General features: G+C 32.1%; 1 protein-coding gene across 12 annotated transcripts in view; it reads right to left on the reverse strand.

Moving 5' to 3' along the window:
* Positions 1-12,980, reverse strand: part of MKLN1 (muskelin 1) — a 169,654-nt gene that overhangs the window by 110,312 nt on the left and 46,362 nt on the right. For 11 of the 12 annotated variants that reach the window (XR_012074266.1, XR_012074267.1, XR_012074264.1 and 8 more), the window contains 3 exons: positions 9,007-9,149; positions 7,388-7,476; positions 622-657 (listed from right to left, as the gene is read on the reverse strand). Coding sequence is in view for 8 of the 12 variants with exons in the window: in XM_072964451.1 (XP_072820552.1) it covers positions 622-657; positions 7,388-7,476; positions 9,007-9,149 (268 nt within the window). In the remaining 4 variants the exon portion in view is untranslated. The remainder of the gene's footprint in view (positions 1-621; positions 658-7,387; positions 7,477-9,006; positions 9,150-12,980) is intronic. The other variant, XM_015237638.3, reaches the window with a different exon arrangement.

A 12,980-nucleotide genomic window follows, 5' to 3' on the forward strand; every position in this document is an offset into this window, starting at 1 on the left:
TAAATACATAAGAAATGAAGGGAAAAAAACCCCACTTCATTGCCCTGATTTTTTTTTTTTTGGAAGTATGGTTGGTTGATTTATCATTATTGAGATTTTAAGCATTAAAAATCTCAACAACAACAAAAAAAACCTAATGGAGAAACACCGAGTATTCCCATTCAAGTCAGGAACAAGATAAAGAGGCCAAATAATCTCTATTTAACAGTATATGGGAGATCTTAGCCAATGAAATTATGAAAAAAAAAAAGCAAATTAAGAAAAAATATTATCAAAGATGAAACATCTACCTAAAAAATTAAACAGATTTAACTGAAAAACTTTCAACGTCTGTATGCAAGGTAAATATATGAAAATAACTTTCCCTATACCTATAAAAACCAAGTAGAACATATAATGGAAAAAGTCTCCTTTATAATAGTAAAAAAAGCTTAAAATACCTTCGAATAAACTTTAAAGTATGCAATATCTACTTAAGAAAATAAAAAATTTTACTTAAGAACTGAATAAATGAAAGGTCCTAATAGTTTCTAGATGGGAAAACTCAATGTTGTAAATATGGAAATTCCCTTCAAATTAATTACAAATTTATTATAATCTCAAAATCCTTATGGTATATACCCTTTTTATTCTTGACATGTAGCTGGACAAGCTGATCTGAAAAAAAAATCAGAACAAGAATATCAAAAATTATAAAACAGTAAGAAAATAAACATACTAAAAAGATACAATAATTGTAAGTTTGATATTAGTGAAGGAAAAGGAAATAAAAATCACTGGAGCAGAAGAGTGTATCCAAAAAATCCCTCAAGGATCCAGAGGAATTCAACATAAGATGAAGATAACATTTCATATTAGTAATGACAGGACAGAGTAGAAGTTTTTAATGTGTGATCCATGGGCTCCAGGGGAATCCCTACAACCATTTCAGGAGGTTCCATGTGGTCAAAACTATTTTTCATAATACAACTAGGACTTTATAACCTTTTTTTTCCCAACTGTACTGACATTTGCACTCATGGTGCCAAAGGTAAAACTGCTGACACCTTGGTAGCGCCACAAAACGTAGTAGCATGCAGGTGTTCTCGTTTTCCTTAATACAGTATGAACTGAACTCTATTTCTCACCACCATATACCTGTAGTTAAAAAAAAAAGGCAATTCATTTAAGAATGTCTCTGATGATATGTAAAATTAATTTTAATAAATCTCTATAATTAAGTACATATCTTTTCAATATTTTGCATGACAAAATGGAAAGGACACATAAAGCACTTCTGAAGCATACCAAAGTATGATGGCTGTCTCAAGATAAAGGACCTGTATAGCTGTCTGAGTTGTGAGCTGAAATAGGCATTGAGAGAGCCCAACAGGGTACTACTTTTCCTTAAAAGAAAGTCTGACAATCTATGATTATGTGGGAATTGGCCAGACATTTATTTGTTATTTCAAGGGTAACAAAATGAAGTATCTGCTGCCAAGGATAAAATTCAAGCTTCTGAGGAATAGCTAGAATTTCGGAAAATTGATATCCACCACAGTGAGCTTAACTACTTCCTAGTACTTAAGAGTTTTATGATGAGATTGGTGCTGAGATTAACAAGTGTAATTTTCTTTATATTATATAATGAAATGCTTCAACATTTGAAAGATCTGCATAACTCAGTGAACCATATTTTCTAAATGACCAATGAATGATATTACAAACTCATGCATGGCTAAAAGATTTGATTCAAAGTGCAAGACAGGCCAATAGATTCTAATATAACACTGACATGGTTCAGACTGAGTAATGCAACTATCATTAAGAAACGGACACTTTTCAAGCTTTGATTAAGTATCAAAACAGAATATTCACAATATCTGATATCAGGTCTACTGATTTCCAAGTCCACTGCTCTTTCCAGCATATCACACTCAAGAAGAGCTTTCCTATATTGTCATCTAAAGGAAGATACATGAATAAACACAGAAGCAGTAAGAACCAGTCATTGGAATATATGAAGGACCTCTGTAATGTTTAATATGCCCTTCAGTTTACATATGCAAACAACAGAAATTTCAAAAGTTTTCTTTACCAACTAACACCAAATTATCATCACTATTTTGGTGCTGATTTCTTCATGTAGCAGTACCATTTAAAAAATGTATCTCCTACATCACAGCAATACCCATCAAATAGTAAAAAAGTCAGGATAAAACAAGATTTGAAACCCAACACAGTCTTAAGTGTAATCAGATGTATAATATTAGTTAAGAGATCTGAAATTTGTTCTCAAGTTCCAGGTCCAAGTTCAGTAAAATTAGGAGGAAAAAAATCTTCCTATTGTATCTATTCAAGTCTGTAAAATGTTTATTTATTAAATACTTTTAAGCAATTGTGGGAGGGAGATTAATTAGGAAGTCATCTCACAAGAACATCATATATTGGATGAATGAAGAGTATAGTTAATTTTTAACAGACTGAAGGCATATATACAGAATGAGCAGAATGATGCACAGTCATTTCAAATTTTACCAATGATTTTTGGTGGCATTAACAACAATAATACTGCGTATCAGACATACTCTGCCTTATATGTCAGATATCTAAATGTGAATTGGAGCTCCAAAACTCCTAATACACATCCCAATGCTAAGAGTTTGTATCCTAGGATTCAACAACCAGTTTTTCCCATGGGATAATCAGACAGATATGATCAGAATCAGTGCCTCTCATCCCTTTTCATAAAATGCCATGCATAGAAGATGATAAGACACTTAGTATACAAGAATAGTGGGTTACAGGTTTCTGCCGCTCTAGGATTGAGGGGGATCAACATCTCCACACAATAAAACACATATGTGGTACATTCAATATGCTTTGGTGGCTCTTGCCTAGATGGCTAAACAGCTTCTTAGAAGATGCTAATAATTTTAAGATCAGGTTGTGGAAGATCTTAAAAAATTCAAGATTAACCATTCTGAAAGGGTGCAACTATTCTACTACAGAATTAATGAAATAAGTGCACAAAGCACTTACCACAGTAATTGGCACATGCTGAGTGCTCAATAAATGTTGGCTATTATTATCATCATTATTATTATTAGCTATTATTACTATATTAATTTCCTTCTTAACAACATACTTTTAAATGTCACCTTTCCACATGCTTTCATGAAGGGCCACCATCAGGGCACCTCCTCCGACCCCAAGACATGGTACTTATCTTATCCAGACTTCTAAATACTTCTGAGGATCCAGAATGCAGGCTGAATCTAGCCAAAGCTAAAGAATCTCTCTGAAGCTCCCACATCCATCCAAGGCTGCAAAAATTCAAAAAAATCCATAGAAATCTAAGCCATCCCATCTACCAAAACCCAAGACTACTCCAGAATCTAAGACTCAGTACCTCCTTTCTACCTTCATGTCACCTAGATAATTTCCTGATACAACTGTTATCTTGCTATGAATCAAGACATAAACCTTTTTAGTTATCTATAACCAGTATCCTCATATATTACACTTTATGTTTTCAGTCATCTGATCTAATCTCCCACTAAAGAGATTTTCCCTTCCAAACCTTTCACTTGCTCTCCTGAATCTGATCTCCCAATTAACAACTCTCCTTCTTTACTAAGTTTTCATTTTACTTATAGGTCTTACCTGGTCCTATACTAAGTCCTTTACTTAGGTCCACACTAAGTCCTATCAAAGACCTCACTTCAACATGGGCTCCTTGGCTTCTTTTGTGTGGTGAACCCCTTCTGGCTCTTCAGTGAACCCTGTTATCCAACCCCTTTCAGATTTAAATGCAGAAAGGAAAATACAAAGGATCATAGAGCAAACCAATTGCATTGAAATGTAGTTATAAAAATAATGAAGAAACAGAATTATGATATAGAACATATATGCTTTTTAATTAACACATTAGACAAAAAGATCTAGTGGCAGGTCTAATAATTATCATAATTTCAAAGTTATATTTCCAGAGTATAAAGTGATGGGGGAAATTTATAACTTTTATCTGTGGCAAGTCACAGGTATTGCTAGTATTATGGGTTATAGCGTATATTCATAATTGAAGGAAATGCTGAATACATTTGTTAGAGGTTAAAGAACATAAAGATGTTAACTCTTCCTCCATCAAGTTCACATAGCTACTGATTAATTCCTATAAACTGTAAAATAAACTCAAAAAGTATATACACAATGTTTCTAATGAGGCAAGCAGTTTGCTTGGTGCTTCTAAAATTTGAGAAAACACAAGACAGAAACCCCTAAGGTTTCACAATCTATCTAAGGAAACAAAACTTACATATATCACATAGTAAGAGCACTGAACATTTGTAGAAAAACAGACTTAAATTTGTATCCCAACTACATTCTACTATAATAAGGACTTGGCCCGGTCATTTACATCTACTTCTAAACTTCAGTTTCTTCATCTCTAAAGTAAGTATTATAATACCTGTTTCACAGAGTGTTAGGCAGATGGCTTCATAAACAATACCTATCATTATTACTTTAAAGCAATACAAGCATATATCCAAAAGCATATACCAAATGCTATGTCTTTGATGTATCACTTACTAGCTACAAAGCCTGAGACACATCATTTGACTTCTACTCTCATTTTCCTCAACTAAAACAGAAAAGATTTTTATCTTCCAGTATAATGTTCAAATGAGATACCACATGTAAAAGAACTTACAAACTATCAAAAACAATCAAAACATAAGAAGTTGTAAATAATGACTGCTGAAATGACATGATGGTTCAAATTATATTTGTACATGTACTTTTTCTATAGTACTTAAAATACTACAGGTAAGAAGGCATGAAATCAAGAGCTTCATGAGTATAAGTAACAAAAAAGAGACATTCAAAATGAAATCATTTCTTTTATAAATATAATCTTAAATTAAAATTCAAAAGACTCATCCACAAACTACAAAAGAACTCAAGAAAATGTCCAATATAGTTACCTATCATTAACACAGAAGGTATTATCATACTCATTTTATACAAAAGGTAGCTTAAAAGAGGAAAGTAAAATTTACCTGTGCTATGGCACTATGGATTATACACAACAGATTTTAAAACCTAACCCCTGCAATCCAGTAAAAATGCGGACTTATTTTCCTTGTTAAGTTATGAGCAAACTGACTTAACTTTGGCCGAAGCCAAATTTAATGAATAAGCTATATTCACTATAAATGAGAACGACCATATTTAGATGTCAGTGCATGATCTGGAGATTATCTGCTGGTGAGTTAAATCTTGCTTTTGTTCCCGTCCACTACTGTGAATGACTGAGGGCTGACTATATTTAGAAATTATGTTGTTTAAGGATAAACTTGTTTTTTAAATAAAGCAAGAGCTTTCAAATATATCACTGTAGAACATAAATGTGAAGTATTCAAATACATTTTTTCTTTTCAGAAGAATTCTAACAATTTATCCCAACCAGGTAAAGAAATATCTGTGCTGAATCACCACCAAAAGAAAGTTACATATCACTCAAGTGGTTTATTAAAATGATTTTTAAAGAAAATATCAAACTAAAAAAACTAAAGTTAACACAAGCTTTCAGTTTCAGTTTCCTTATATAATTTTTTTAAAAAGCTTATCAAGAAAATGCTGGGAAAAGGCTGGAAAATAAAAACACTGCAGAACACTATTTACATTTTTAACAGAAAAGTGAGAAATATGAAGTTATCTGAATATTAATATCCTAAATATCAAATGAGTTAGTGAGTATCTTCAATCATTTGAAAAGCTCTAATTAACATTTTGCCTGAACGCCATAAAACTAACCCATGAGGGTCAAGTAAAAAAAAAACTTTACAATCAGAAGGCTGATGATAGAAAAGGCTGGAAAGAAGTGCAATTTCTTGTCTTCAGGCAGCTGAAATGTTTAACTGATTCATAACAGACCTGTTTTCTTCCAAATTTTTAAGGGAAGAAACCATTCAACTTCCTAACAGACTTTCATTCACACTTTTTCTAGTGAATAATACTAGAGGATTAAGAACTATAAAAGCAGTAGACATTTTCCTTCAAAGAAAACTAATCACTATAGGAAATGCACCAAAAAGTTCAAATAAAAGAACTTTAAAGAGAGAGAATACTTCATTTTGCATGACTAAGCAATTAGAAGTTGAGTAAGTACTTTAAAACCATAAAATCTAAATTTATTGTATGAAAATATAAGGTATTTTCACTGCTTGTACATTTGAAATGTAAGATCACAGAATTGTTAAAGCTATGCAAGAGTCTGTAAGAAATGGGTGGTCTGCATACTGGGGAAAGAATTACTCATTAGTGCGAAAGAAGAAACAACCAAGAGTTAAATTTATTCAAAAAATCTGCTTCTTCATAAATTGTCATAGGTAAACAGGACATAGATTTTTATATACAATTACTTATTATAGCAACAGAAACTGTATCTATAAAAAGTAACATAGCAAACAGCCCAATTCTAAAACTAGTTTCCCTCTTTCAGTAGTCTTCACTAAGACCTCAGATATTCTTTTTGCCTAGTGGAAATATTTGACTCAATGAAATGAACAGGCCAACTCTTAGACTGGCAAACAATGACAATGGAACTCTTCGTTCCAAAAGAGGAAGTTTTCTCCCAAATCAAAACATGAGATTCTGGGTTTTATTATCATTCTTTAATCTTTAATCTCAATTTTAACATAATACTTTCAAAGGTATGAAATAAAGATGGAAATTAAAACCTTTAAGACTTCAACTTTCCTACCTTCTAAATAATACATCCTAAAGGAAAACAAATAACGTTAAAAACACTAGTTTTGAGGGGCATTACAAATACTTTAAGCTAAAACACTTGCTAAGTAAACATATGCCTTAGGTAGCATTTTTCAAATAGTACTTTGCAATCTATTAGTGGGTTATAAAATTAGTTTTATGTGTTTGACCAACATTTTCACACACACAAAATAAAATTTAAAGAAGAGAAAATAACCATAATATACTATCTTAAGTGATTCATCAGTATTTGGTTTTAGAATGTTACAACTTCAGAGCAACTGCTAACCCTTCCATAAAATAATCAAGGTAATCAAATCACTATATTTCATAAAATTTTCTAAGAAACTTTCAAATGAGAAAATATTTAGAAATAACTGTCAATTATAGGTTTATAAAGTAGGGGTCAAAGAGTAAACATTTTGGGTTTTATGGGCTCTGTGGTCTCTTTAACTACTCAACTTTGCCTTTGTAGTGCAAAAGCAAATACAGACATTACGCATGACAGTGTTCCCATAAAATTTTATTTAAAAAAAAAAATGAGGACCTGCAAGATTTGGCCCGCAGACTGTAGTTTGCTGATTGATGATATAAAGAATTTATTTCTATTCCAGAAAGCTAAAAATCTTACCTATTTTAATGAATCGACAAGGAAACATCTGTTCATCAATTTTATGCTTCAAGGTAAATGTTTCTTTGTTATAATCATTCTTTAAGCCACTGTGGAAAAAAAATAAGGTTATCAAATTTAGTTTCATAATACAGCAAGCACACTAAAACAGAGATTAATATCATACTCAGATTTTAAGGTTCAATCAATGTTCAAAATATATGACAAAGACAACGTAAAGAAGTAGTGAACATGAGAATATGGGATAAAACTTGTACATTCACATCAACTGCATTGTAACTGTACTCTCTTAATTACACGAGGGTTAATGAAAACTGTTCGCTGTTCATTAAAGAGTGTGACTACAATACATGAAAATGTGTGACAAGACTTAGTGTCCCTAATGTATAATTAAATATAACATAAAATATTCAAGCAGTAAGAAGAAAATTAAAAAACAATTCACATTCGTACGTTACAACTTAGAGTCAAATATTGAATTTTTCAGAGAATTAAGTTATTTAATCTGACTGAGATGCCAATGTTCCTTTTATAGCTCAACAAATTTTCAGACAACCTTATTCTATTGGTTTAACAGCATCCACTTTATCTTATATAAAAATAAACCTGTATCATCTCTCTATTTAAACAACTAGGACTGACACAAGTATTTACAGTGAAGTCACTTACCTTCAGGTTGCCTAATGTTCTGAAATACTTTCATGATTTAAATCAAATGCAGTCTAGATATAATATTTACTTATATAAAGTATTGTGCTAAAGGGACATACAATGTCACAATTACATTCTAAAATTACACTGCTAACCCTTCCATAAAATAATCAAGGTAATCAAATCACTATATTTCATAAAATTTTCTAAGAAACTTTCAAATGAGAAAATATTTAGAAATAACTGTCAATTATAGGTTTATAAAGTAGGGGTCAAAGAGTAAACATTTTGGGTTTTATGGGCTCTGTGGTCTCTTTAACTACTCAACTTTGCCTTTGTAGTGCAAAAGCAAATACAGACATTACGCATGACAGTGTTCCCATAAAATTTTGTCCACTCTATTACCTATTTCCATTTTTTATCATCTAGAGAGCAAATTAACACTTCTATTTCTGGTGGTCTATGTTGTCAAAACCCAAATTTACTGAGCACCTTCCAAGAGGTAGGCACTGTGCTAGGCATAATTACATACTTTCACTCTGTTTAGTCTCCAATTTATACTAAATTCCCAAAATAATACTTCTGGATTAGGGCAACCAATCAATGTTTTGGAAAGATTATATATTTTTATAGCAAAGGTTATATAGCAAAGATTTTGATTATAACTTAGAAGTATCTCTGAAGTCATTAATAGTTCAAAAATAAGACTGAAAAACAAGAAGTAGAAAAATATCCCCAAATTTTACTCTTTCTTCTTTGGTAATAATATTAATTAGTATCTGGTGGATTATAAAAAGGGGGGAAAAGGTAATTCAAGCGACAATATTAAAAAATAAGGCACTAGAAATAAAATGGTAGAAATATTCTTTCTCTTTTGCAAGAAAAATCAAGTCAAGCAGATTTAGTTTAGTTTTAGTCTCTCTGTAGCTCTAAAGAAGACAACTCTTTCTCTCTTAATCATAACCCACCTGGACAATAGCTCTGTCATGTTTTCTTCATTCATTCCACCAAAGACTTTAAATTTCTTCAAATTGCAGACATGAGTTTTCTCATATTTTCCAAATGTGATATTCTGGACAATAGCAGGCCTTTCAAGCTTCAGAATCAAGTACTACAAAAAGGAACAACCAAATTATACATTCCTCCATTAAAACAAATGATTATGCAACTTTAGAAGTTAAAATTTGGGACAGTTAACAGAACAATGTATAAGGTCATCCTGTCCATCCTATATTGATTTTTTTTTTAATGCTAAAGGATAGTATGCAACAGCCAGGCTACCATTACATCACCACTTTTCCCCAGGAAATTATAACATCATGAACACTGCAGATGACAGAGGAAAGAAAGACTAGTGAGATAACTTCTAATCAAGGAATGGCATTCAATAAAAGATATAACAGACAATGAATAACCAAATGAAATAAAATTAGAATGAAAAAGTAACAATTACATATTTTCATGAACTAAACTTCAATAACAAATTCAATGTTCAAAATCAGTGATAAAATTTTAAACCCAAGGAAAAAACCCAGAGATTTACTAATCACTCCTGCCAATTTTATACATTAAAAAACTCAGATCTACTATAGCTATGTCTAATGCAGCTCAGGTTCTTCTACTATGCACAGGAAAAAAATGGGATCAGTTAGTCAGGGAACACATTTTACATTATGCAGAGTATTTTCAATTATAAAAATTAAGATTCAAACTACCACTGGTCAAATATATGGGGAAAAAGTTGTTAGGAAAACAACTCAGATATTATGTTGCAGTGGCTTCATGCTTCATAATAATGGGTAATACTCATGATAAAGGGAGACAGAATGAACTTGGTGGTCATGCTTCGTCCCATACACAAAAATTATCTCAAAAATGTATCAAAAGTAATCCAAAATCGATCCTTTATGATCAAACGTTAAGACGTAAACCTAAGAGCTAAAACCATAAAACTCTTAGACTAAAACAGAGGTAAATTTCCATGGCTCTGGATTTGACAATGAATTCTTAGATATGACTCCAAAAGTACAAGCAACAAAATATAAAATAAATTGGACTTCATCAAAATTAAGTTTTGTACATCAAAGGACACTATCAAGAAAGTGAAAAGACAACCTACAGAATGGGAGAATATATTTGCAGATACATATTATGTCTGATGAGAGTTTAGTATCCAGAATATACAATTCTTACAACTCAACAACAAAAAGACCGACAACTGAATTTAAAAATGGACAAAGGACCTCAAGAGCCCTTTCGCCAAAGAGAAACAAATGGCCATTGGGCACATGAAAAGATATTCAACATCATTAGTCATCAGGAAAATGCAAACCAAAAACCACAGTGAAATACAACTTCACACATACCAGGATGGCTATTATCAAAACAAAAAAAAATAACAAATGTTGTTAAGGAAACTGGAACTCTCATACATGGTGCAGACAATGTGGAATTAGTTTGGTGATTTCTCAAAAAAGTTAAACATAGAAATGACCCAGAAGTTCTACTCCTAGTTATATAATGAAAAGAAGTGAGAAAGGTATTCAAACAAACACTTGTACATGAATGTTCAGAGCAGAACTATTCACGGTGGCTAAAAGATAGAAACAACCCAAATGATCCATCAACTGATGAACTAGTGTCTACACAGTGAAATATTATTTAGCCATAAAAAGGAATGGAGTACTGATGCACGCTACAACATAGATGCACCTCAAAAACATGCTAAGTGAAAGTCAGACACAAAAGGTCATACATATATTGCATAATTCCACTTATATAGAATATTCAGAAGAGGTAAATCCATAGAGGCAGAAAGCAGATTAGTGGTTGTCAGGAACAAGGGTTAAGGGTAAAGGAGAGACTGCTTAATTGGTACCAGGTTTTATTATGGGGTGAAGAAAATATTCTGGAACTACGCAGAAGTGATAGTTGTACAATACTGTGAATGTACTAAATGGCACTGAATTGTATACTTTAAAATGGTTAATTTTATGTTATCTCAATAAAAGAATGAAGTTGGTGGTGACATGAAAGATGATGATGATATAATCAGAGCTAATATCTTGTGGGTACTAACTCTCTTGTCTGGTACATTATTCAGATTTTTATGTGTATTACCTCATTTTAATAGGAGTAGGAGGAATAAGAGTAGTTATTTTAACAATGGTAATTATCCTCATATTACAGATGAAGAAATTTTCGCTTAGAAAGGCTAAATAACTTACTATAGTTACACAGCTAAAATATGGCAGAGCTGAGATTAAAAATCAGACAATCTGACTCTGGCTGACACTGTTGGTTGGCTGACTCAACCTCCATTCTCAATTCAATTGTTCCTAGCTACCTTCCAGGCAAGATTAGGTATATGGCAAAATTCTGGTCAATGAGATATGAGTAGTTTGTTGTGGGATAAGTTTTGCTTTTTGAAACAAATGCTAACTCTGTGCTATCTGAACAGTTATAGATGTAACATCCACCATGCAACAATGAAGAAAAAGATCAAGGGAATCACAGAGACAGCCATCTGTGAGCCACTCAACTTTCACAAGCAAATCTAGTTTTCTTGTGGGTGATGGGAACAGAGACAGGGGTGGTGGGGGAGAAGAAACCCTATTTGTTTAACCCACTGTAATAGGACCTTCTATTATTTGAAACTAAAAGGATTCCTACTGATTCAGTGACTCCAAAATCAAAACTTCACTTAACCACGACACAATAACAACTGTCTAGGTTTATATAATGTTTACATTCTAAGTAGCTATTAAGATTTCTTTATTGTAGAAATTGCCATAGGAAAATTGAGACTGCTATTCTTAAGTCATTAATCCTTTTTATTCATATCAAATTAATAGGTGTGGTAATACAATTTTTGGTAATTCAAAGTTTCCTAAGAACACAGCTGTATATTAGAGAACAAACTATACAGCTTGGCAAGGGAGTATTCACATCTCTTTGTCTTCCTCATTAACTCTCACTTCCTTCCATCTCTTTTTCTCTGTTGCAATTTTTATTTTTTTAATTAATTTTTAATCAGTTTTTTGGGGGGAGGGAGGTAATTAAGTTTATCTATTTTTAATGGAGGTACTGGGGACTGAACCCAGGACCTTGTGCTTGTTAAGCATGTGTTCTACCGCTGAGTTCTTTCTATCCTCCCCCAATCTCTTTCTTGCTCTCATCTTCTTTTTTTTTAATTGCAGTACAGTCAGTTACAACGTTTCAATTTCTGGTGTGCAGCATAATGTCCCAGTCCTGCATATACATAACATATATTCATTTTCATATTCTTTTTCATTAAAGGTTATTATAAGATACTGAATATAGTTTCCTGCGCTATACAGAAGAAACTTGGGGTTTTTTTTAAAATCTATTTTTATATATAGTGGCTAACATTTGTAAATCTCAAACTCCCAAATTTATTCCTTCCTACCCCCTTTCCTCCAATAATAATAAGATTGTTTACTACGTCTGCAAGTCTGTTTCTGTTTTGTAGATGAGTTCATTGGTGTCCTCTTTTTTTCTTTTTTTTAGATTTCACATATGTGTGATATCATACGGTATATTTCTTTCTCTTTCTGGCTTACTTCACTTAGAATGACGATCTCTAGGTCTATCCATGTTGCTGCAAATGGCATTATTTTATTCTTTTTAATGGCTGAGTAGTATTTCTGCTCATTCTTTGAATTCTCTGTTTAGAAGTCAGTTTTCCCTGACAACTGGTTAGTGAGGTATAGTGTTGTAACTAGTAAACCAGGTCTTTTTAAAAATCTGTTGTACACCATCCATCACCCCATAAATCACCCTCTAAATCCAACAGAAAGCATCTGTGTATGTATATATACAATTTTAATAGTAACCAAATAGGATTTTATTATTAAAATTTACACAAGCAAAACATAAACTCTCTGATCTGAAGTAAAGCACAATGATCTGATAAAAATAC

Source organism: Vicugna pacos, chromosome 7, assembly GCF_048564905.1.
Source record: "Vicugna pacos chromosome 7, VicPac4, whole genome shotgun sequence".
NCBI lineage: Eukaryota > Metazoa > Chordata > Mammalia > Artiodactyla > Camelidae > Vicugna > Vicugna pacos.